At 38.7% G+C, this 27,791-nt stretch overlaps 1 protein-coding gene across 17 annotated transcripts in view; it reads right to left on the minus strand.

Annotated features, from left to right (window-relative positions):
* LOC125451641 (dystrobrevin alpha) overlaps positions 1 to 27,791 on the minus strand; it is a 184,352-nt gene that overhangs the window by 72,793 nt on the left and 83,768 nt on the right. For all 17 annotated transcript variants that reach the window (XM_048529027.2, XM_059646064.1, XM_048529031.2 and 14 more), the window contains exons 6-9: positions 23,042 to 23,196; positions 19,486 to 19,591; positions 14,840 to 15,006; positions 8,168 to 8,292 (exon numbers count right to left, since the gene is read on the minus strand). In XM_048529027.2, coding sequence (XP_048384984.1) covers positions 8,168 to 8,292; positions 14,840 to 15,006; positions 19,486 to 19,591; positions 23,042 to 23,196 — 553 coding nt within the window. The remainder of the gene's footprint in view (positions 1 to 8,167; positions 8,293 to 14,839; positions 15,007 to 19,485; positions 19,592 to 23,041; positions 23,197 to 27,791) is intronic.

Genomic DNA, 27,791 nt, shown 5'->3' on the forward strand with positions numbered 1-27,791 from the left:
AAAGATTTCATCTAATGGCCAGGTAGAGAATTGACCTAAATTTCATAAACACAAGTAATTCAACAGCCAAGACTGCTGATCAGTTATCAGGATCAAAACCGGGGAAATGTAAGAATGGTTTGACCCATAATAAAACCATGTTTGGAACTGGTGTATGGTTAACGTACTTGAATGATGTATGTAATGGAAAGTGACTCAGGACAGGAAAATTGCCTGTTAACAGTCAACAATACACACACTGTTACTGGAAATAAAAGCTCCTCATCACAATTTTGCAGTTGAGAAGTTACAATCTCATTGAAAAAAATTACTTCAAATCGCCTTAAAAATTGAAGAAGTTTTTCATTTCTACTTCAGCTGCAAAAGAAGACAACCAATAATAGAGTACAAACATTTGCAGGTGGAGATCTTCCTGATCTTGTGCAGCAAGAATTTCAAAATTCCTCAAGGAAGTAAGACCATAGTGGGAAGTTGGGGATAGAGAAGTAGGACCACTGCTCTGGCTTGGGATTATCAGTACCCATTGGTTGACCTTTCTCCTCAATTTGTTTGCTCATTCACAGAAAAATATATGTGCCAAATCTGCAATGTTGCTTGTTCAACTGTAAGTTGTAAATAAAGGCTGATCAGAAGGATCTCTGCATTCCATATCTTCCGATTCACAGTAGAAATTCACGAAAGCTCCTTAGACAGCAACTTCCATGCCCACCTCTATTATCATCTGGAAGGACAAGGGACAGCAAATACAGGGGAACGCCTTCACCTGAAATCTGCGCTCCCAGTCACTCACCATTCTGACTTGGAAATATGCTTAAAAATGGCAAAGAGATAAAAAGCATTAAGTAAAAGTTAATGGGGAGGTGCAATGTGTGCGGACCGCTTTGCAGAACACCTCCGCTCGGTTCGCAATAAACAACTGCGCCTCCCAGTCGCAAACCATTTCCACTCCCCCTCCCATTCTTTAGATGACATGTCCATCATGGGCCTCCTGCAATGCCACAATGATGCCACCCGAGGGTTGTAGGAACAGCAACTCATATTCCGCTTGGGAACCCTGCAGCCCAATGGCATCAATGTGGACTTCACCAGCTTCAAAATCTCCCCTTCCCCCACCGCATCCCAAAACCAGCCCAGTTCGTCCCCTCCCCCGACTGCACCACACAGCCAGCCCAGCTCTTACCCCCCACCCACTGCATCCCAAAACCAGTCCAACCTGTCTCTGCTTCCCTAACCTGTTCTTCCTCTCACCCATCCCTTCCTCCCACCCCAAGCTGCACCTACATATCCTACCTACTAACCTCATCCCACCTCCTTGACCTGTCCGTCTTCCCTGGACTGACCTATCCCCTCCCTACCTATACTCTCCTCTCCACCTAATATAATAAAATGTGAGGCTGGATGAACACAGCAGGCCAAGCAGCATCTCAGGAGCACAAAAGCTGATGTTTCGGGCCTAGACCCTTCATCAGAGGGGGATGGGGAGAGGGAACTGGAATAAATAGGGAGAGAGGGGGAGGCGGACCGAAGATGGAGAGTAAAGAAGATAAGTGGAGAGAGTATAGGTGGGGAGGTAGTGATTTGATTGCTAAAAGGATGGTGAAACTATTATCAGTAAAAACATTCCAAAAGGGATCTGGGTCTGATTCCAGTCTTGAGTGACTGTCTGTGTAGAGTTTGTACATTCTCCCCACGTCTACGTGAGGTTCCCCTGGGGGCGCTCCTGTTTCCTCCTATGAGAAAAGATGTGCGGGTCAGGTGAATTGGCCAAGTTAAATTGCTCATAGTGTTCAGGGCTATGTAGATTTAGGTGGATTAGCCATGGGGATGGGATGGGGGGGTGGGTCTGCACAGGATACTGTTCACAGGGTTGGTGTGAACTTGATGGACCGAATGGCCTGCTTCCACTCTATAGGAATTCCGGTGATTCTAAAAATACTTTTATAAAAATATAGTGCTGTGGAGAAAAAGCACGGGAGTGGAATTAATTGAACAGCTTTATCAAAAGATGACCACGGGCATGACGGGAAAAATGGACTTTGTCTGTACTTCAATATTATACAATTTTATGATTGGGTGTAACTGATACTTAGGAAGCTGACCTCTTGGCCTCTTAATTTTTGAGTAGGAAAAGGAGTAAATGCTTCAGACTTTTATCAAGATGACAAAAATTATAACAGTTATAAAACATTAAATCTGTTCCCTTGTTAGCAAATCCAACTGTAAATTGTCCATTGCACATTTCAATTCAAACAAACAGGAAATTACAAATTTCTCAATTGGAATGCAGAATATTTTTAATTGTGAAAAATCATGATTATACAATAATTAAAGATGTGGTTTTCTTTAAACTACCTTAAGGACAAAACTATTGAAGGTTAGTTCAATGATTTTTCAGGTTGGGTATCAAAACAAACTGTACATTTTGTTGAAGTGTGATACAAAAACTTGTAATTATAGTAAGCAACAAGAAGACATTAAAGTCTAAGACAGGTGTGAATATAGTTTTTTTGCATAATAAATTATTGATTACATAAGTGACTGCAAGCACAATAACTGTGAAGGATTCGATTGATAACCAACAAGTTACAATGGTCAGAGGAGACAGGAGAGACTGGAAAGTTAAGTAGAGGTGAAATGGTTATGAGGTGCCTGTTACTTTTCTGTCCCCATCATATTTGCCAATGTTGGGGAAGGTGGTAGAAGGCATTCCAGTCCAACAGCCAACTGAGGCCCTTAAGAGACCAATTAAAGGCTTCTACCCATAAATGCTAGCATTTTAACAACAGTAAGGGGACGCGCTAATACGTGGGAAGGCTACCTGTTAGACCCTGAAAGCTTCCATGTGTGTTCAGGGGCAGGGTCCTTCTGGCTGGGCCTAAGGAGATGACCCAGGAGCAATTCCTTCACAAACTACTCCCTCTCTACTTGTTGAAAACTCCCTAATAATCCCCAGTGAATAAAACTCTACTTATTGCAGAGCTGGTTTGGTATTGTTCATGCCTCTGAGCCAGGAGGACCAGATTCAAGTCCCGTATGCTCCAGTGGTGTGTCATAACATCACTTAACAGGTTGATTAGGAAAATATTTAAAACTACACTCACTCTATGAGGGCAGCATTCATGCTGTTTCTCCGGATTGAGTGCAATCCCAGCAGTAGCCATTACTGGGACTAAAGAGCTACTGGCCTTCACTGGCTGTCAGATCTTGAAGGAGGGATCTCATCTCCTAAACTGGCCCATTGGCAGATCATTAGCTGCTCAGCACTCATGAGATCCAGACATAGTTCCCACAGATGGCTGAAGCAGGATTACCCCTGACTTTTCCGCTCATGTACATTGCCCTAGATGCTTCCGGGCCATTATTTTGTGTTTAGTCTCATTAGTGCTTGCTATATCTTTACTCTATACCACACTGAAGATTGTATCTTAGACCATAAGACCTAGGAGTCGAAGTAAGGCCATTCGGCCCATCAAGTCCACTCCGCCATTTTAATCATGGCTGATGGGCATTTCAACTCCACTTCCCTGGACTCTCCCCATAGCCCTTGATTCCTTCTGAGATCAAGAATTTGACGATCTCTGCCTTGAAAGCATCCAACGTCCCAGCCTCCACTGCACTCCGTGGCAATGATTTCCACAAGCCCACCACTCTCTGGCTGAAGAAATGTCGTCTCATTTCTGTTTTAAATTTACCCCTTCTAATTTTAAGGCTGTGTCCACGGGTCCTAGTCTCCCCGCCTAACGGAAACAACTTCCTAGCATCCACCTTTTCTAAGCCATACATTATCTTGTAAGTTGCTATTAGATCTCCCCTCAACCTTCTAAACTCTAATGAGTACAATCCCAGGATCCTTAGCCGTTCATCATATGTTAAACCTACCATTCCAGGGATCTTAGTTTTTATTTATTCTAGAAAACACAAATAAAATTTTAAGACAATGCTTACCCATACTCATTTCTGTGCAGCAACAAAGGCAAAGACATTGTAAGAAAATGCAGGTAATTAAATACAGAATGTGCCTTTCATTTATAAATTCAATATGTTCACAAACAAATTCCTTTTCCTAAACAGGTACTGGAGTAGACCAAGTTGCCATCATTACAGCAATGTTTTCAATAACATGACTAGATTTAATAGTATTAAATTTTCTTTTCACATTTCAGCCACATCCTATTCTGAATTTAAGTAACGTCAACTTTGTTGTGAGTGGTAAAGGAAGCCTTTTAGGTTCATTTCCCATACTTTTACAGTTTTTAACAGATCTGTCATGGGAATTTCTACTCTCCTGGTATCTTTTTGAATTTCCAGTTTCTTCAGTTGAACTGTGTTGTTCGTGATCAGGATGGGCAGCACTTAAACTTTTCAGTCAAAAAGAATAAAGAATCGTCATGGACAGCATATCAGGAAATACATGCTTAATGTACTAAAACATTAATTTTCTTTTCTGAGGGGATCAGATTCCACACTTGTCAAATTAAATTTTCAGGGTCGGAATTTTTTTCCAAAGGTCAGATGACACAAAATACAGCTATAAACTCAATTGCTCATGAATGATCATGGCTTATTTATTTTTTAAAATTGGTCCTTATAGAAAGAATAAGGATAACTTGTTCAGGTTAATGTCTTATACTGATCTTTGCGTTGATTCCATTCACAAAGACGACAAAGGTATGAACTGTGTAACAAAGTGCCACTGGTTGCAATTCTGGATTTCTGGGTTTAATCGCACATGAACGGATTCAAAAGCTGCTGTCAGTTTTATTCATTAAAAGGCAGTGAACGCGAATTATCATTGTAATTAACACAACAAAATCCTGGTGATTTTTCTTAAGATTTTCTAGTGATAATAAGGATCAAAGTATGAGGTTTTTGGCTGAACCTTTGGGCCAAGTAAAATTATTCTGCCCATAAGAATGCTTGAGGCAGAGTTAGGAAATATTCAAATCTTATAAGAGAAATTATAATTTGATGATTAACTCTCAAATAATATTTATTTAAATGATCCTTTAAGAATAGCAAGATTTTTTGTTTCATCGTTCGCCACAATAGATGGAAAAGTTCTCATGTTACAATTGCTTTTTCAAGAAAACTCATATTTATTGGTTCTAATATTGTTTCTGCAAAACTGTCCTACTAATTTAAACGCCATTCGGTTAATATGTTACAAAACACCATCCATTCAATTACAAGTGAGAACAGATGTTTTAATTAGGGCAACCTAACAAGAGGTTTGAACAATAAAACACCTCAAGTTGTCCGAGGAGTGCTTGACAATTGAGCAATTCTGTTCTCTTCCAAAGATCTGGCAACTGATGAGCTATCAGCAGTATTAACCTATTTCTGATCTTTCTTCCCAGATTTAGGAGCACTGGGTTATTTGACACCACATTGATATCATTGCCAAGACCAGGGTAATGCAGCAATAATTAGAAATCAAACCTGAAATATTAATTAGTCATAATGTCGAGTACCGCACAAGAAAATGCAGCTGAATCAAATGGTAAATTCCTTGATGAACATACGATTAGTTTTTTTTTCAAACCCTCAATGACAATAAACTTGTTAGAATTTTGAAATGGTCAGTGAATACCGAAAGGTGCATTTAAAAACAGGGACTCAAGAACTAGAAATACTAAAAGGATTTCAAAGCGCTGCATTAGGGAACAGAGCAGGAAAATCAGAGACTTGTTTATCAATACTCTACTACGGTTCAGATGACAACATATTATCACACAATGGAAGTAAATTTATACCTGTCATCTACATTTTATATACATATAAAAACTGTTCCTCTTATTTTCTACACATTGAGGTATAAAGAGTAAAAACTAACAGAATGACATGGATTAGTTTTTAGAAAAATGTACATCTCATGCATTTTAAGAATTTTGCCATTATGGCAAAGCTGCAATATAATGATTTATATTAATTATTTTAAAACCTAACCTACAGGTATTGATCACTCATTCATAAATGCTACTCCACTTTCTGGCTGTATCAGGCTGTAGCTTTATTGTTACCACTCAGTTCAATGTTATCTTTATGTCAGAGGTTGTGAATTCAAAAGTCCTATTTCAGAGAATTGAGCACAAAATTATAGGTTGACACTTCAAGATAATGTTAAGGGAGTGTTGCATTGTCAAAATACACTGGCTTTTAGATGAGACATTAAACCGAGACCTGGTAAGGTCACTCAGGTAGGTGTAAAAGTTACCACAATGCTATTGTGAACAGGAGGAAGGGAGATTGCACCAGAATCCTAGCCAATATTTATCTACCAATTAACTTTACTGAAAGAAAGCTATCGGTAACCATCACATTGTTGATTGTGAAGGCTTGCTGTGTGTAGATTTGCTGACATGACTGAACAGACATTGCTGTAAAGCGTTTTAGGACATCGGGAAGTTGTTAATGAAACTCTTTAAATAGTCTGTATGGAGAAACAGTTCTTTATTGAAGTTCTTACTATGTCTTTAATAGAACTGATGGATAAATGTAATTTGTATCCTCAAATTTGCCTGAATCACCTTTATTCCACATAGTCCTCTGTGATCGTCGTATAACATAAAGGCAAACAAAGCAATGTTCATTGAGTATCCTGCGCTTAGTGCAGTGAACATTTATGGTAGATATGAAAAAAAATTGGAGCTCTCAAAATAAGTCAGAGGCAGGTTCCGCACTAATCAAAGGAAAATCAAAAATGACTCTCAACACTCTTTCAAACTTCAGCAATCATGGTCAAAGTTTATGTTCTATTAAGAACTAAAATATCCTCACTTCTGTTAGTTTCAGGTGGCAACAAGTACACTTTATAAATGCTGTGATAAACATCCAAAGCACGAACAGCAAAACATTCAATACCTCACCGAGCCTAATTTAGATTTATTTGGGAACATAGTAGAAGGATCACAGGAAAGAATAAACCCATATAACAAACATGTCCCCATTATTTTTGGAGCACAAGACTGGTGGAAATGGTTTGACTTTCATCTCCAGATACAGCTGCAACAACTGCAAGCCTCAAATATGTTGATAAAAGTGAGGAATGTTGGATCAATTCTACTGTCAACTTGAGAATACAAATACTTCCAGAAAAAAAAGATAATAAACTATGTAAACAAAATTTACTGTTTAATCCCATTCAACTAGTGGAAACTGATACTTCATTCTTCCTCAGAAATCTAATGGCTCTGCATAAACGTATGTAGGTCAAGAATTGTTCTGTTTCATGATTTAATTAGAAGTATTTTGAGATGGCTTTCAGAAGATTAAATAAAAATTCGAACAATAAAGCAATTCCACATTGAGATTATGTAGTCAAAACAGAAGCAATGGCTCTCACCATTAACATCAGAATAAATTATGATGTTCAGATTAGACCGACGTTAAAATAAAGATGCACAAGCATATTTTAAAAATATAAAAGAACACTTTAACTTCCTAAAATAACTTTGCAGAGCCAATGAAGATGCTTAATAGTATTTATTCCCTTTTCCTAACAGGACAGAGGGTGTACTAATAGCTCAAGGGCTGTAGGAGTTCAAGAAGGCAGCATACCATCATCTTCTCAAGGCTAAATGATGATAAGCAATAAATGATGGTCTAATTGGAAATACTGACATCCCAAGAACGAACAAAAAAGAATTATGAAGTTACTGCACTATAAGAAACTCAGTTACGCTTAATTCAACAAGATGACATTTGCCAAGGGTTTACATAGTGAGATTCAAAATGGAGGAATGAATATTTTCATCAATTCAGGTTTCTCATTAATTGCTCCTTGAAGGTGCCTCTATATCACAACCTCTGAAGAAGTGTAGAATCACTTGCAGCAAGTTCAGTATTTCCACATTATTCTACACGTACAGCCTCAAAATTTCCCAACTGTTTCAGTGGCGTATTTTGCAGGAATGCTGGTAGCTTTGGAATCATTTACAGTGCAAAACCTGCAGGTTTCCAATGCAAACAGAAAACATAGATCGTACACAGAGATGCAACGTTGTTACCAAATTTGACAACAATCTAAGTTTTCCTTGTAAATAACATATTTGGAAACAGATCCACTCCACAAAGTGCCTTTCATTAAGCTGTTGAGAAAATAACCTAAATTGCATAAAATAGCTTAGGAAATTAATTCTTAAAGCCTAAAAGGTCAACATATACTTACACAATGTGTGCCAGATTTAGCGGTTTTTCAGGCTGTTCAGGGTACACTGGGTGCAAAGGTTCACGATTGGAAGCACAGCTTAAGGACTTGCTTAGTGCATTGGTTAGCTTCTTTGCAGGGGATTTCTGGGAATAATGATGGTAAAGGTAACACTGTATTGTATCAAGATATCGAGACAGCACCACAATTTCTAAAAAAAAGCTTCTACACTGTGCCATTTGATACGTATTTATTTTATCCTCCTCCTTTCTTCTCCTTCTCACCGTCATACTGTTTGTGGTCTCCTTTAACTAACAGAAAAGGACCAGAATTTATAATGCTTTCTTTGGCACATCATCATTGCTGCTCTCTTTTAAAGAGCATTTGCTATCAAACACAATGCATTATAACATTTTGTTAGAACGAGTTTTGCTATTGTTACCACAGTCCACTTGCTGCCTGGACACAGTTGCTGAATTCCAGGATTCAGTCTTCAAAATTAATCCATGATGCAAAATAATTATCACAAATAGCTATGATATCTATTTAAATGCCTCTAATTGTTAACTAGAAGTACAATTGTCACATCTGTACTTCATTATGAGCTTCTCTTTCTATATATGCCCCAGTGTTTAATTTACAGAATGATAAACTGTAACAACACATAAACAACTCCTTAGTCCACTAAGTCTTTGTCATCATTCTCTCTCCATATGGACTCTAACTATGCTCATTTCACTCTGCTGTTCATGCAGATAGTGGTTTCTTTAAATGGGTCACAAAGAAAGGGGATAATAGTTTTGTACTGAAATTATTAGAATGTGACTGGTGGTCAAGAATGCATAATGAGGTTAGGCCAGAGTCCAACCATCGTTCAAACTGTTAAAACAGTTGTCATCGAGCAAAAACATTGATCAATTTTGTCAAATGCAAACATATACTTACACAACATGCAGACGAGTCAAGTTCCTGTAAATTCATTCTATCGATACTTAAATGTCTAGATAATGGACACTTGCGTAAAGTTGTCGTAAAATTGTTTATCAAAAATGTTATGAATGATTTTTAATGCCTTGTCACACTTGCCATTGCTACCATAGGATTCATTGGTTCTGAGAGTGTACTGGATAGTGCCAGAGGTTTGCACGGAAAGTATGAGCAACTTGGATTCGGTGGATTGGCATAGGTTGATGTGGAGGGGTCTTGCAGCTGGATGGAAAGGTACAGAGTATATGAGGGGCCACAAGATGAGTAAAAGACAACTGTTGCCATGGGTGGGGCATGGGGAGCATGTGGGAGGGAGAGGAAGTGCTAGGAATGGGACTAGAGGACCTAATTTAAGTAGAACAATTGGGACAAAGTATCAGAGTACTGGCCCGTAAACAACCCATCTTGGCAGCTCCTCCAAAGTTTTTCTGCAGGTGGTCAGCCCAAATTCAGTTATACCTGCCATCCTTCAGACAAAAATCTTGCTGTTGCAGGCACCTTCTCCTGATGTAGGCTCGTCAGGCTGGCAATTTCACAACTTTCGCCATCTGCCTGTGCTTTGAAAATCCATCCCTTTGTGTCCTCCTCACAACTTGCTTTCCTTCCTATCTTTGCTTTTTCAGCAAATTTGGTGACAATACAGTTGGCTCCTTCAAATGTCATAATGTACGGTAACGAGCTGTTCAAACTAGCAAAGTACAAGTTTGATCCAAGTCTATGTATTAGTCAACTGATCTGAAGCACCGTGGCAGTTCAGAGAGCTGTATTTGAGTAGTGTTTTTGATTGTGGGAAATAACACTCAGCCCAAGTGTCCATTGTCAACTGCTATCCAAGTATTTTTACTTGAAAATACACACACCTGGTTATCAGATGGGCATAGCCTTAATCCAAGTAGCAATAGTATCAGCAGTTGAATAGCCATCCATGAACGAATTTTTGTTATTTCAGTGTGGATTCAGGATGGAACAGGATAAGGGGGAAAAATATTAGAAGTTACCGAATTAAATGGGAAACTCAAGAGCGATAGCAATATAAATTACAGAAAGTGCCCAGTGAGCCTGTGAAAGTGCTGTCCATTTACTTCTATTTCTCCCAGCTTCCCTGACACCCTTGAACTTTAATTCAGTAAATAATTTAAGAAAAGTTTATCAATTATCACTTTGTAAACTACTTGGCATTTGGTGACCATCATTGGTTATGCAAAGGGCTGTTCAATTTCTAGAGTGTAAACAAGGGCAACTATGAAGATAAGAGGTGGAATGTGGCTGTCTAAGATTAGAAAAATGTATTCACATTTTGACGATACATAGGCAATGACTATTAAAAATTAACGCTTGGCTTTTACATAAACATATATTCCTTTAAGGCTAAAAGACGCAACAGGAAAAGCAAAAGTACCATGGTTTACAAGGGAAGTTAGAGATAGTATTAGATCAAAAGAAGAGATTGTTAGAAGGTGTTAGAAACCTAAGGCTTGGGAGAATTTTAAAGTTCAGCAAAGGAAGCAAGGAGAGAAAGAGAATATAAATCTAACCTGGCAAGAAACAAAAATGAATTGTAATAACTCAGAAGTAAAATGTAAAAGACTAACGGAGGCAAATGTGGGTCCATTTCAGGCAGGGAGAAAAGAATTTATAATAGGGAAAGAGGGAAATATAATAATAAATACTCTGTATTTGCCTTCCCATTAGATGTCAACCTGTAATGATTAAAATCCAAAAGTCTGGTGGGAATATGGAACTAAAAAAAAACTCAGTAAAAAGTTCAGTTGGAGAAATTAATGGGTCTGCAAATTGACAAATCCCAGGCCATCATGACTTTCACCATGGAGTGCTGAAAGAAATGGCTATAAAGATTAATGGATGCATTGATAATCATCCATCAAAATTCTATTAATTGGGCAACAGTGCCTGTAGTTTGGAAAGTTTCAAATGTAACTTCACCTCACAGAAAGAATGGCGAGTATGTAGGGAACTACAGAACTATTGGCCTGACAGCAGTAGTAGGGAAAATATTATGAATGTGAGTGCTACATATTTAAAAAATGATCATCTGTTTGGACAGAATAAACATGGATTTATGAAAGGGAAGTCATGTTAGTTAAACCTGACAGAGTTATTACAGAATGTTATTAGCACAGCCAATAAGGGAGAACAAATGAAACTTTTAAAATTATTCACTTATGGGATGTGAGCTTTTCTGGTTGGGTTGTTATTTACTACACATCTCCAATTGCAATTGAGAAGATGCTGAAGAGTTGCCTTTTTAAAACACCGATGATAAATAGACATGAGTACATGGGCAATACTGTATAGAGGGAGTTTCAGGATTTTGACACAGTGACAGTAAAGGGAAGATGATATATCTTCAAGTCAGTTGCATGACTTGGAGGGGAACTTGCAGATGACAGTGTTCCACTATATCTGTAGCTCTTGCTCCTCGAAATGGTAGTGGCCCTGGTGTACTTGGATTTTCAGAGGGCTCTTGCTGAAATCCCACACAGGATGTTACAAACAAAATTAAAGTAAATATCCCCCATTGGGGGATAATATAAAGAGTGCATCTTTTTGATTTTTCTGTTTTGATTACAGATAGAAATGGGAAAAGGGCTGTTTTAAAAACCACAGATTGTTGAAAGGATTATTGCGCATTTTAAAAGCACGTTACCTGATGCTCATTTGTAAATGTTGTTTGCACTGAGGTTTGTTCATGCAATGGCAATTTCCATAAACAATCAGTAATTTCCTGGTCATCACTACTGATATAGAGCGAATAACAATAATCAACAATGCAAAGAGAAAGCCTACAATCTGGCAAACAAATGACACTCCCCGCTGATGACAATCAAAGCTACCCACAGACCTTTAGTAGCTGCTCTTACATTCAGAGTATAACACTAAGGATATTCTCTAAAGTGCATCTGGGCATGTCTTTTAGAACTGTTAGATTGAAAAATTATTGTTGAGAATCACAGGTTAAAAACTGGAGTTGTGGGAGAGGATGTTCTGGCAGTAGGAGTGTTGACAAACAACCTCTCTCAGCTTCTTCCCATTAAAATTAGTTGCAGCCTCTGAAAACGCGTGCAGCATTTGCCATACTCCTGGCTGCCTATGTCCACAACAGGAATGGAACTGTAGTTGCTCATTTTCCATGTTATAACTAGCTTTTTGTTCTTGTTCCTCTTTAAAGAAAGCGGTATTAAAATTACCAGAGGGTACTGCTATAATTCCAACAACAAAGATTAAGCACTAGAAAGAGTGAGAGTTAGGAGATCATGGAAGTAGTGATGGGGGCATTAGAATTGCAGATGGATACGAGGCGAGACACATGGCTTCATAAGGGGTTTGCTGGTCCTCAAGGACAACCCTTAGAAGGGACTGGAAGCATGTGGCAGCAAAGTCAATTCCCAGCATCTGTACTTGAGCATCTGGCAGAAATCCCAGAAATGTATAATGATCACATACGGATGATCAAGATAAGTGGAGATTATTCATATGTCATCCCCTAACCATCACATCACAGCCTCTCAGCATTCAATGGAGCACACATCTATTGCACACCTAGTACACAGGACTAAAACAAACATCCATATCATCCTCACATACCTATCACTGCTGCCAGCTTCACACCCGTATCCTGTTATCTCACCATACTTCCATTAGACAGGCAGATTACCCAAACATAATTCATCTCAACCACTGGCCATCTTCCTGCTCCTTTGTAGGAGAAGATGATAAAGGATAGAAGGAAATAGAGCAGACAGGAGACAAGAATGTCTGAATGTCTTGTGCCCCACGGAAGAGACGGTTCTCTGCATTATGGCTGGCTGCAACAGAGCCTGTCGGATCTAAATTCTTTGAAAACATTCAGAATAGCAGTATGTTACCACCACAGCCCACCTTCTCAACTCCCAGCGCATACTTTTCTTGCAATTAAGCATGAGGATTTCTTTTAGTCATTCCTGGGATGTGGGGATCACTAGCTGGGCCAGCATTTATTGCTCTTCCCTTGTGCCCTTGCATGGGTGGTGTGTTTGTCAATTCAGCTAAGTACAAAGTCAAAAATATGTTCTGTAGTTCAGAATTAATCTGAGGATTTTGATGGGCCACTTTACAGGAGAAGACTGAAGGGTTTGCACACCAAAATGCAGGGTGCATTGGCTAGCACATCAGACAGACTTTCATTCTCAAGCTAAATTAAGGGATCTGGATCCAAGTTGACAGAGGGAAGAGCTTCCCACCTTCACAACTTCTACTCCATTTTCCCATTGTGTTGTAGACACACAAGTACTTCACTGTAACCTCCATATCTGTTACAGCCTGTGCATGAACATGTGGCCACTCATCTGCTATTTTTGTGAGGATACAGCAACCTTCACAGCCAAATCCCGGAATGTAATGAGACACCTTCAATGAACGCGACAGATTACGTTCAAACACTATTGCAATAGCAGAGGTGCTTCAAAGTTATCTTTTCTAAAAGGTGCAGGGTGCGTGTTTTTTTGAATAATGCCAATGTTAGTCTCTTTTACATTTGAAACTTTGATCTTAAATCAGTGATAAATATTCTCAAGCGGACCTACATGGTCTAAATTTGGAAAATTAGCATTGCATCAATTGGTATGCCTGCCTTACACCACAATATCACTACTCAGTTGCTTCTGTTGCAAGTAGGGAATGACACCTTGAGTGTCCTTCTGAGGATGATGAACTGAACATACAACATTGAAAGTGGGTGGTAGCATATTGCATGTTCCTGGTGGGCAACAGGCTTCTGTGGTGGCATTTCAAAACTTTTACATAAAAAAAGGAAGTGTAAGTTAGAATAGTTAAGCCAATGAATAAGCATATGCAGAAAATAAAAATGGGGAAAATAAGCATGGGATGGAAGAGAAATTAAAGATAAACAAGTCTATTTGAATTCTTTTTGTTTTAAAACTGATTCTGTAATTGTGGTAAGTGTAACCATGAAGCTGCCAGCATGCACCATGATTAGACTAAAAGGACAGCCACCTCTCATATCTCTACTAGTGCAGTGAAACATGGAAATCCAGAAGCTATGTTTCTTTTGACTTGCCGCTCTATAGGCAGGTCAGCCTGTCTGCAATAGCTGCATTATAATACATGAAATGGCTGTATTATTCTATGAGCTGTCCATTAAATAAACTAAAAATGGTTGGGTTTTAAATCTGAAGGAATTATACTTTATACTTGACAAAGTTAACTTTCAGTGCAAGAGATGTTACTTGGTGGTTAATATATTTTACATGCCATGAGAGATAAAAATCAGTCACATTTGAAAAGACCAGACCCAATCATCTTAGTTTATTTAATGGACAGCTAATAGAATAAAATAACCATTTCATGTATTATAATGCTGCTATTGTAGACAGACTCATCTGTCTGTAGAGAAGCAAGTCCAAAGAAACACTGCTTCTGGATTCCTATGTTTTACCACACTGGTACAGATATGAAAAGTTGCTATTTATATAGTACAATCAATCATAGTAAGTGCTGGTAGCTTCATGGTTATACTTACCACTATTACAAATCAATATTGTCCACAACATATGCCTTGCCAATCTAAAGAGAAAGAAAATTGAATGAAAAAATTACAATTTAGACCTTTCAGGGAAACAATATATTGGTTGTGAATTGGATGATTATTTCTTTCCTGTATACATAATAAATTCCTGCTCTTCTTACCCATGATGTATATTCTTTCATTTGGTGCTGGTTGCTATGAGAACCACTTGCATGGCCTCTCCAGAAGCAGTCCTGACATAGCTGATAATTGTGACACTGCTGGCAACGATATCGAAAACCCATCATGCTCTCACTGTGGCAGTAGGAACATTCAACAGGGTGGAAGACTGCAGATGTAATACATAAAAGCATTTAGGCTACTTTTATTTTGTGCACTTAACACTTCTTCCAGCCACTCTTTTTTTTGTTTTGCACACATACTGCATATCTTAACTATTACATGTAGTTTGAACAAATAATATATTTACTCTCTACAGCAGAGGCCTTCAAGTGTCCAGTATGTGTGACTTCCCACAAATCTTGACATTCTCAATCTCTTTACTGTGCAGTTTATAAAGTGATGTTCTTATAGAGTTGCAGAGTCACAGAGTTTTACCACACAGAAACAGATACTTCGGTCTAACTCGTCCATGCCGACCAGATTTCTGAACTGAAGATGTAGTTCCATTTGCCAGCATTTGCCCCATATCTCTCTAAACCCTTCCTATTCATGTACCAATGCCTTTTAAAATGTTCTAATTGTACAAGCCTCTACCCCTTCCTGGGGGCTTTTGTTCTATACACACACCACTCTCTGCATGAAAAAGTTGCCCCTTAATCCCTTTTAAATCTTTCCTGTCTCACCTTAAACCTATACCCTTTAATTTTGGACTCCCTTAGCAAAACAAAAAACTTTGGCTATTCACCTATCCATGCCCATCGTGATTTTAATAACCTCAGTAAAATCACCCATCAGCTTCGATTGTCCCAGAGAAAAATGCCCCAGCCTTTTCAGCCTCTCCCTATAGCTCCAACTCTCCAACCCTGGAAACGTTCTTGTAAAACTTTTCTGAATCCTTTCAAGTTTGGCAACATCTTTCCGATAGCAGGGAGATCAGAATCAAATACAGTATTCTAAAAGTGGTCTCACCAGTGTCCAGTACAGCCGCAACATGACATTCCCAATTCCAATACCCAAAGCAGTGACCAATGAAGGCAAGCGTGTCAAATGCCTTCTTCCCCACCCTGTCTACCTGCAACTCCACTTCCAAGAAACTATGCATGTGCATCCCTAGGTTTCTTCCTTTGGCAACACTCCCCAGGGTCCAACCATTAAGTGTATAAGTCCTGCCCCGATTTGTCTGACCAAAATGCAAAACCTCACATTTATCTAAATTAAATCCCATCTGCCACTCCTCGACCTATTGGCCCATCTGATCAAAGTCCTGTTGCACTCTGAGATAACCTTCTTTACTGTCCATCACCAATTTTAGTGTCATTTGCAAACTTACTGATCATACTTTCTATATTCACATCCAAATCCGTTTACATAAATAATGTAGAGCAATGGACCCAGCACTGTCTTCATGGTACACATCTGGTCACAGACCATTAGTCTGAGAAATAACCCTCCACCACCACCCTCTGTCTCTACATATTGGCACAAGTTAGCAAAGTTACCTGGAAAGCTGATGCTACCAGAAAGATCTTTTTAACAGATACAAAAAAGCTTCAGGAAGACTTTTTTGGATATACTGAGTCGAATTTCCTTTTGTTCAGTATACTACTACAAAAAAAACCTGACTTTTTTGTATCATGCTTCAATGTGAGAAACTGAATACAAAACTACAATCCTGAGATGTCAAAGCAGGCAAGAGCTGACTTTCAGAAAATACGTCTTTAAAAACATTTCACCTGAATAATGCAAAACATACACTCTGACTAATTGAAAAGAAAACTAGTTTGACAGTTTGGTCAAGTGACAATTAACATTTGTTAGATAACCTAGCTGTCATTGGAATCTTGAAGTGGCCTAACACTAGTCCACAGAGTATCCTTCGGCATATCTACCGGAACTGAAAATACTTAACCTCAGAATTTCACAATATGTATGATGTGCATGTTTGTAATTTTAGTGTTGGTAAATCTTGTGATGTGCTATGCAGGTTTATAAAGCAAAGGACATGGCATCTTTGTAAGCCAAATAATGATCCTCAGAGAGGGACATGGTGTACCAAAATATTTTTAAAAAGCAGTAAGTGGATCAAGGAGGGAAAATGTCAAAATGAATGGCTCTTTACTTAATGCACATGGTATTCAGACAACATTAACAAATAAACAACACAAATAGTAGTTAATGCCATTAATGCCGTTAGCCATTAAGGAGGCACCTATAAGGAGAACAAAGCTGGGAACTAAACAAGGGAAAGACGACATTTTAGGGAATAGTTGATAGACTCCCCCAAGTGTAGCTAAACTGTAGGATGCAGAATAAAATTGAAACAGATGCAGAGAAGTTTTTTTCCTATGTGGGAGTGTCTAGGACCAAAGGATACAAATGATTTCCTGTTTTGGATGGAGATAAGGAAGAATTTCTTCTCTTAGAAGGTAGTGAATCTGCAGAATTCTTTCCCAAAGATGGCTGTAGAGGTTGGAACATTATGTATACGCAAGTGTGAGATGAACAGATTGTTAATCAATAAATGAATCAAGGATTACAGGGATAAATCAGAAAAAAAGGAGATGAGCATGGTCAGATCAGCCACAATCTCATGGAATGGCACAGCAGACACAATGGGATGAACAGTTTACTCCTGCTCCTACGTTTTATAATCTTGTATATACCATCTTATTTTGGTTTGCAAATGTAAATCTAAAAAGCCAAGAGATAACCATTTGCTAAGGTTAAAGTGATCAATTGGCTACTTGGTTTCTAGACAGGACACTCCTCAGGATCATGTAGCACTGTTTGCAACTCTCCACAGATGCAGAAGGAAGTTGTACTGATGGTTCATCTGTGAAAGTTAGCTGTGCAGCGCCCGGACCTCTTCAGCAAGGGCCACTTTTGCTACAATAGTTCAAGGCCAGCTATTTGATAGATGGGTTTCATCAAAAAGAACTTGCTCATGATTTCCGATTCCTTGGTTAAAAGGTGTATGTTGGTAATCTTGATCAGGAAGTTTGCTCTAAATAGAATGCCTTGATGGAATTTGACATTTGGAACAAACCATCAAGTAGTGATAACCATGGTGTGGCACAGATGATTTCAACCATCTTGCACTGTGACTTTGTGCTATTGGTTTTCTAATACTCACTGCTCCTATCTAAAGTGCTATAAGACGGATTTTAATTATCAGGCATTATTGACCCGTGAAGTGGGTAGATCAGCTGCAAAATCCTTCCAACTGGTCCAACTCATTAACAGGCTGTCACAAACTGCACATTCCACATAGGTATTGCTATTGCAATTTTACGGCACCAAGTCTTCACAATAATTGAGGCACTCAGGCACTAAACCAGTCAAGAGTATCACTCATCTCTGTTTTGTCATTTCATCTGTTGCTGAAACATCATCCCTCTAAGGCTGGTCAATTTGAATGCATTCCTGGATAACAAAGTGTGAAGCTGGGTGAACACAGCAGGCCAAGCAGCATCTCAGGAGCACAAAAGCTGACATTTTGGGCCTAGACCCTTCATCCACTTTGTTATCTTGGATTCTCCATCATCTGCAGTTCCCATTATCTCGAATGCATTCCTGCCTAGTTTCCCATGTTCTAATCTCCATAAACTGGAGGTTATTCAAATCTTTACTGTCCATGTCTGAGCTCGCACAAAGTCCTATTCAAGCATCACCCTTGTGCTGGCTGACTGTCATTGAGACACTACATGACAGACACCAATTTTAAAGTTCTCTGCCATGTTTTCAAATATTTTTGTGTTATTATCCCTCCCTTCCTTTGCGACCTTGTCCAACCGAATAAACCCCACCTCTCCTTCCTCAGTCTAAGATCTGTGCTCTGCTCTAATTCTAACCTCTTGATTGTGCCAAATTTAAATCACTCCATCGCTAACGCCCTCAACTCTAGAATATGCTCCTTAAGCTTCTCTGTTTCTTAACCTCTTTGTCCTTTAAATCTATATCTTTGTTCAAGCTTTTGCTAAAAAAGGCTTAATAACACTTTATAGGGCTCAAATGTCAAACTTCCTTTCATAATACTTGTGGAATTACCTTCTAATATTTGACTACATAACAGTGATAAATGAAAATCAATATAAAAATGCAAGTTGTTTCAGATTTTCGAGAGTCGTATTAGGAGAATTTGCCAGGAACAACACACATTATTGTTATGAAGCATGGAGGAGCAGTTATTTTTAGGAGCCCTCATTCTTTACTGGTAGATTTTACTGAGCAGATCACTGTTTTTAGAAGGAACAGTTATATACCTGGAAGTTTTCATTACGGAACAAAACTTAATCAAGAATGTTGAGATTTTTTTCAGATTGAAAGCAGAAGTACACGTTGTCTTTTAACTAAATTACTGGAGACATTATAAGTGCTCTGAGCTTCTCTGAGCAGTGTGTGCTCCTAATCACTATTTGGTGAATCCTGCTCGTACATGAACTGGAGGGAATCAGGATGGGGTTAGGAAAGGACCACCTGGAAGTTCACTGTTCAGTTTACACAGGAAGATTGGCCAATTAATTGAGCCAGAGGCTAGAAGCATTGTTTGTGAACCCAGAGTGAATCATTACTCTCAGAATATGAAGGAAATGCTTTAAAAAATTAGTAGGCAAGGTGAAAGTATTTTAAATTCTTCATTACTTACCGTTTTCAACATTTGCAAGACGATGCATGAGTGGCAACCAGACAAGACATTGTGGTGGGGGATCAGACATCAATGTGTCCAAAAATGTATTGAGCGTCACCTTTTTCTGTAAGCACAAAATAATAATTTGGAATTTTCCAACTGAAAACAAAGCCAAAAATGTCTGATTACACAAATAGCATCAAAAATCTGTGCCACTCAAATTTTCTCCTTATTCCTAAAACATACGCGTCTTTTCGAATATTCTTAGCATTTCCTGTTGACATTTTCAAACACAAGCAATTTAAATATTTAGTCTAAATGACAGCTAAGAAATGCACTCGTGTACAAACCGCTTCACATTATAAACACAGTTCTACAAATTCTACAGCTTGTTATTGTAACAATAACAGAATTATACATTACAGCCAATGTCCCACACTCCTTCAAAACCACTCTGAGTAGTTTGATTCAATTAACAGGTCAGATCCTCTGGAGGTGGTGTATATTGATTTGTAATTGGGAACAGGTTGCTCTGGGAATCTTTAATATCGACACAGGAACCTCTGAAGTTTCATTGTATCAACTGAAAAATGGGCAAGGAAATGTCCTTTCAGCATATTACTGCTCCTAATTTTTATGTTCATACGTCCTGTTGATTAACACTTGTGGCACAATGTCAGCTGACAATCAACACTCCACCATGTTGAAGACAACTTGGAAGATGCACAGAGTATTATAACAGCAGAGAATATACTCTGGGTGGATAACTTCAATATTTATCACCAAGAATGACATGGTTCTACTGAATTGGATTTGCAGCACAGTTAAGAAAGATAATTTAAATGAAAACTCTACTTGGCCTTGTTCTTCCCAATTCCCCAGTTTCAAACATATCTGCCAACGATTGTGTAACAACTACAGTCCTTGTGGAAATAAAGACCTATTTTCTCACTGAGGATATCTTTCACCATGCTAAATAAGAAAGACTCAAAATAGGTCCACAAGCTAAAAACTGGGCACAAATTAGACCATTGTCCTTAGTTCACTGAGGAGAATAGAAGACAATGACAGGAGCATTAGTATACCTAATGATGAGGTGACAACGTGCAAAACAACAACTCGGCTCTGTCACAGGCTATTTCAGCAAGCATGGTCAGAGCTAAGTAATCCCACAACCAAAATATGATTTCAAAGCTCAGCAGTTTGACTAGATCCAGACATGAACTATGGTAGTTATTTAAGTGTCTAATGTGAGGAGAGGAGAGAAGGAAACTCCACGAACATCACCACCAGAAATGCTGGCAAAGTCCAGACAAGGCTGGATTTGATTTGATTTGATTTGATTTATTGTAGTTGCATGTACCCAAGTACAGTGAAAAGCTTCTTTTACGCACAGTATTGGCAGATCATAAGAAGCCAAGACGTACAAATCGTACGGTGCTTAGACAGAGTGAGGCATACAGATCAACTGTGGAGGAGGAGCGCAAAGCAAGATCAACATTATTTGAAGTTACAGAATCCATTCATCATTCTAATTACAGCAGAGAAGAAGCTGTTCTTGAACCTGTTGGCACATATGTTCAGGTTTCTGTATCTTCTGCCTAGTGAAAGAAGTCTTTGATGATGTTGACAGTCTCTCTGCAGCAACAAGAAGTGTGAATGGGAGGTTGGCTTCTGTGATTGTCTGAGGTGTGCACACAACCTTCTGTAGTTTCTTATGGTCCTTGACAGAACATTTGCCATACGAGACAGTTATGCACCCAGATAGTTTATTTTCTATGGTGGATCTGTAAAAGTTGGTGATAGCCCTTATAGACATGCCAAATTTCCTAAGCAGACTGAGGAAGAAAAGGCATTGTTGTGCCTTCTTGACCATTGCATCCAAGTTGAAAGTCCAGTACAGGTTGGCAGTTATCATCACTCCTAGGAACATGATGCTGTCAACCCTCTCCATCTCAGCTCTATTGATGTAGATGGGGGCATGTTCTTCTTCTTTCTTCCTTAAGTCAATGATCAGTTCTTCTGTTTTCCCAACATTAAGAAAGAGATTGTCATCATTGCACCACGACACCGAGCCCTCTTTCTCCTTTCTGTATTCTAACAGATCATTGTTTGATATCTGTCCTACCACGATGGTGTCATTCAGAATTTGGCTACACAGTCGTATGAGGCCAGAGGCAGTGGCAAAGCTCCTCCAGTGGTTTGGGGCCACAATGCCAGCAGCAGTGAACTCTTCAAGATGACAGCACCAGCAAGGCACCTTCTGCAACCAAAGTGGGACTCATGGCCAAGTGGAAGCCTGGCCTGACACCAGAGGCAGGGACTCTTGGTTGCACCGTGAGTGCAAATTCAACATTGTTAGTGGAGTGGTCTCAGCAGCAAAGAGATGGCACCTAAAGTGGGATGAGTCCGATGTTGGTGGACCCAGTGCAGGCGGCAGCAAGGTGAGGGGGCCTCCCTTGAGGCTAGGTGCCAGCATGAACTACGACATTTAATTTCTTTATTTTTCTAATTTATTGCTATCACCCATTATATTTTCTATTTACTTCTTTACATTACTATTTTATTTTTGTTTACTAAGAATTTGATCTTAGGTATCTGTACCTTTGTACCCAAGATAGCACCTGTAATACCGCAACTGTAAACTTTTCACTGTACTCATTTGAGTATGTGACAATAAAGCTATTTCAATTCAATTCAGTGGCGAGTTGTTTAACAGATGATGAATGGCAAAATAGGGCTGAAATCAGATGACAGGGTCACCATATGGGTGAGGTAGGTAGTTTATGAGGAGAGTTTGATACAGTAAAGAAATCTTGTTGGCCAAGCAGCATAAAAACTTTCAAAAATCTTGAAATAACTCACTATTAGACTAAAGTAGTAAAATTCAGTCCTATATTTCTCTTTCCACTGATGCTGCCTAACTTGCTGAATGCTTCTGGCATTTTCAGCTTATCTTATATTTCCAGCATCTACAGTATTTAGCACGTGCAGGGGCAGGCAATTAACATTTTGTCTGCAGACCTTTCATGATATTGGAAACTTCATTAATTTAAATTGGGAATTAGTTAACAGGAGAATATCTCCCCAGAAAGATTTGGAACATTTTATAATATTTTCAGCATGAGAATTTCTAAGCAATACTTTAAAATATATTTATTTGAGATTTATTGCTACTTGAGGAGTAGGATTTCATTATACTGTGAGATGCAGAAACCTCCTTTTTACAGGGGAAGAACCTTACAAAATTCCTCATCACTATAATTCATGACAACCTCTTTTTTTGAAAATCTGTTGATTACAGATGCCTTTAACAGTATCAAATAACATTTTGAAAGAGCAGGTACTGAATTTCTATGGGAATTCTATTACCCATCTGACACCAGCTAAAACAGAAAAATCTTGGAAACCCAGGAAATAACTGGTGTAAGCATGTTTTTAAAAAAAATCAGGTCTCTGCAGATTTTCCATGGAAATTACAATAGACGATAAACATCATGCCCCTGGAAATTCCCCTCAATATATGAAGGTCATTCCAGCAATCACAGACTAAAACGTTTGCATAAATGTTCACCTGTTGGGAAAAACATGACCTTGATGCTTGTTCTGTGTAGCCAAAGGAAGGACCTTCAAATACTGCTGTTGGCAACTTCAGCACCTCCCGTAGAAACTGGTCAAACTTCACATATATCATTATTCCATTGGAATCTGATATTTGAGAGAAAATATCTGAAGGACAATAGAATGAGAAAGCACGCCATCACAAGTTTTGAAAATTCAAAATGAAAGGCTAGCATTGCTGAATAGATTATGCCTTTTAATCACCCAATTGCAGAAGAAACATCAGTTTGAAAATAGACCAGGCACACTATGCCTCCTGTAAACATCAACACAGGTCCTGTTACTTCAGGGGCTGAAAATCATTTACATTGGTTACAATGTCACTGCATTAACACAGTAAAATTGTCAAGTGTTTTTCATCACTACCCCACTGAAATTGACAACAGTTTTGGGCACTTAGGCATGTGCAGGATGATGTGGAAATCCAGAAGCTGCTGACAGTGAATCTGTGCTTCTCCATGGGATTAGTGGACAGATACCCACTGCATTTGCAAGCATGGATTCATGAACGTTCATTATAAAGCTGCTGGTTTTGTTGTTAAAACCTAAAAATAAGTTACATCTTGTCGAACGAGGGAAACTGAGTTTTGAAGTGGTACTGTGGAATCCTTGATTTTTAGGAAAATCCAGTGAAAAAGCAAAGTAAAACTTGGATAATTTTGGGAAGGAAGATCATTTTCCCGGGTGTAAGGATGTTAAATTTCTAAGGATTGTCTATGTAACTGAGGTTGCTATGGGGATGAAAAAATTAAAGCAAAAATGGCAAAGCATCCTACGAATACTAGCATAATGGCCCGAGGAACATAACAAAGCTGATGTCATTCTCAAGCAATGGAAAGCAGCCTCCTGTCTAAAGATGGCACTGCAGGATGCAAAACAAAAGATCCTGCATGATAAAATAAAGTTTTATTTTAGTTTGAAGTTCAGCTCTCTTCATTGCAGTATCCTTGACTTTCTCAATTCTATAAGGGAGCCCCACAGACGCACTTCCCCTACAGCCTCCCTATCTTTTTGTCACCCCAAGTATACAGGAGGCTAATCCCAGTACAGACCCGTAGAATCATAGAATCCCTACAGTGTTAAAGCAGGCCATTTGGCCCATCGTGCTACGCCGACCTTCTGAAGAGCATCCCACCAAGACCCAGTCCCCCTACCCAATCCTTGTAACCCTGCATCTCCCTCAGCCAATCATCTAACCTGCACATCTTTAGACTGTGGGAGGAAACCCGAGAACCCAGAGGAAACCCCCATAGAAATGGGGAGAATGTCTGTGTGGAATTGGCACAATTGCCCAAGGTTGGAATTGAACGTGGATCCCTGGCACTGTGAGACGGTAATGCTCTGGCCCACCATGCCACCCAATCTCCTACTCCTTTACTCTTGGCACTGGCCTTTGTCCTGCTGCCACATTCTCAGCCTCAGTTCAGCCACCAGTACATGCTCATAGTGTGATATCATTACGTGTGGAATCTAATAACATCAACTGGACAGATGAATCCTGGCATAGGAGTCATCTACTGTCGACACAGGATCGATCTCACTGGGGACATCTGGACATGTGCACGCATCAACCTGCGCATGGCAGATATTACAGTACAATTACGTGCAATGTTACACTGTGCAAATTTCATAATTACTTTTCAATATTCACAACCCAGAATAGCTAATGATAGATGTGTGAAATGTTAAATTTATCTAGAATTACTGAAAATTCCAGGAATTTTAAGAACAAAACTAAACAAATCATATTTTAAAACTTCTTTTAAAACTTTAGCTTTTACCCTAACAGGGTAATATTTGTTTAACTGTTTTAAATTATTAATTAAATATTTCCAGCACTTTGAACTTCATGGTTGGCTCAGTGCAAATCCTTTCATATGATGAATTGTCTACTTCCTTGCTGACACTAGTGATTCCCTAACACACACTGTGGTTTCTTATTTTTGATGTGAGGTGAGTACATTTTCTTACCAGAGTGATGATGTCAATTTAAATCATTTTAAATAGTCATTCAGTCATATAGTACTTAAATATTGCTGAAAAAAGGCATATTTTGTTCACGTTTTCATCTTACATTCAACAGAATAGTCACAGTAATATAAATTCAAGGAGAAAGAAAATCAACTCTATATTGCACGAAAGCATAGTGCTGATTGGTTAGCAAGTAGATTCTGATTGGCAGAGGCATTGTCATGGAGAATGCACCCATTAATTCTGATTGACAGTTAACAGCCACACTTTGTTAAAACTTTAAACCAGGCAGTTTGACTCTGACTGGTCATGTCATTGCCCTGCGACTGAACCAGTGAATGGCTATCACCTATTTGTTGTGCTGACACAGGCATGGTGCATGCACATGTTATTTCTGTCTGCAAAGAACAGAGCATGCATTAATATATAACATACATAACACAATAAGATATATGTTGGTTTTCCTGTTACATATGTTCGTAAAATGTCCTAATGCACGCAAGATGAAAATCTTTAACAGTAGGTGACTATTTTCGAAAATGATCAAATAATTCCAGCAGCAAGTTTCTTTGAGTTTCAAAAAAATTATTTATTATCCCACACTTGTCCCAAAGTTCAAAAAAGCAAATTCTCACCATTCAACTAGCACATAACATTGCAAGATGTTAATGGGGGCATACAGGCATGTAGCACTGTGGCTTTAATCAGATCAGCCATTCTCTAATTGAAAGGTGGAGGAGGGTTATTGAGGTGACTGGTCTATTCCATACACAACAACATTTAGATACAGGTGAAGTAAACACAAAATGCAATTAGAACTTGACAGAACAGTTATTTTTAGCAGGCCCATAGTTTCTTAGATGAATCAATGCTTTAGCTGGATCGAATATCTTGAAAAGCAGATGATTTTCAGCAAACTCTATTATCATCAGGTTAGTACTCAGCTGAACCGGAAGTTAGAACAGATTCAGGAGAGGTCTTTTTTTAGTCTCAAGTTATAGTTATTTATTATCTTGTTTGAATAGTTATTTATTATCTTGTTTGACTGCATCTGAAGACTTGTTAATTGGCAGAGCTGATTCTTTCTGTTTTTAAAAGTATGTAACAAAAATGTACCACCCATGTGACCTGTTCAAAGACCTCATCCAGATAAGGTGGGTAGTTAAGTCAATAAACATTCTGAAGAAGGCTCCAGACCAAAAACATCAGCTTTCCTGCTCCTCTGATGCTGCCTGGCCTGCTGTGTTCATCCAGCTCTCCATCTTGTTATCTCAGGCTCCAGCATCGGCAGTTCCTATTATCTCTGAATAAACATTTTGTGTTGTCATTTTTTAAAAATCAGTTTGGGTTGAAATGGGGAACTATTGAGATACAATAGGAAGTCAGTTGTTGACCCATTCACATTTGCCTAGCATACATTGTGCTTTGATGCACATTCCTGTTTCAGCATGGACAAAAGAGATGGCTTAAGTGTTATAATCCGTCTGTTTGATATTTCATCCTTAAGCAACACGTAAATTTCCTAGATGGCTAACGTGGTATTTGCCCTGAATGCCTCTCTTGGTACCTCATAATATGTCACCTTTGCCAGAATGTACAGAAGTAAGGATTCTTTGAGGTATGCCCTGCCACCAATTCTCCATTGTTAATATTATTTCTAGGACCTATCTATCTAATTTTCAGTGGTAGACCACTGGCGAGCCTATCCAGAAAAGAATCTTAGTTAACAAGATAACATATTGCAGGATAGCAACAAGTACAACTTATGTTATTAGTCAGGCACAATTGCCACATCTTTCAAACACTGTACAGAATACATTTGGTCCCTACGATGGCTAGTGCAGGACTCTCTGCCTCCACCAAAGCCAGAGAGATTGTCGGATTTGGAACTAAAGCAACTTCAATACTAACTCTTTGAGAACTATTAACTTATACAACATTACTTCACATAAACGTCCACACGTAATTATGCATTGCTTACATCTCAGGACTATGGAGAATTTGTACTACAAAAGGTCATCTAATTTGCGGCATCCATTTTCACAGTTTGTTTTTGTTCAAAATTTTGAAGTATTGACTATAGGTTCATCATATATTGCAACATGGTTCCTTCATTTAGTAACTTCCATATCAAAAATTATCAAGATAAGGATAGAAAAATCAGGTAGGCAAATGCTTTTAAAAGGGCTGTCATTGCATCTCAGAAGGAAAGGGTTGAAACTTCAGGAATGAAATGACAGTTTCCCCTGACACAGCTGAAGATCCCATGAATAAATGCTCAAAACAGTCAACTACCAACTTCGCTCATCTATAATACACAAGAGTGGGAACTTGTAATAATCTGGCAAACATGGAGGAAACTGCTATCAGGGTTTGTAGCATGTGATCTACTCATCATATATTCTTGGGACTCCGTCTGTTCGCAGTGAGAGTTCCAGCAGCCCAGATCAAGGTCCATCAGATAATCAGAACATTAGGGAACCAATTGGTAAATCAGTGTTTTAACTGGTTTCACTTTTTTAGTCCAGCAATGAACCTGCTTTGAAAGGTAAATGTAGTGGTAAGGACAAAAAAATTGAAATAATGACAAACAAGACATTGAATTTTCCAAAGCATATTATCAATGGTAAAATATCAAAAATAAAATGGCCAATGCAAAGATTCATAACTCTTCAGGACTGCAAAACTCTAAGGAGCATCTTTGGCTCTGCCACTTTGCTATGAACATATGG

The sequence above is a fragment of the Stegostoma tigrinum genome, chromosome 5, assembly GCF_030684315.1.
Source record: "Stegostoma tigrinum isolate sSteTig4 chromosome 5, sSteTig4.hap1, whole genome shotgun sequence".
Lineage (NCBI taxonomy): Eukaryota > Metazoa > Chordata > Chondrichthyes > Orectolobiformes > Stegostomatidae > Stegostoma > Stegostoma tigrinum.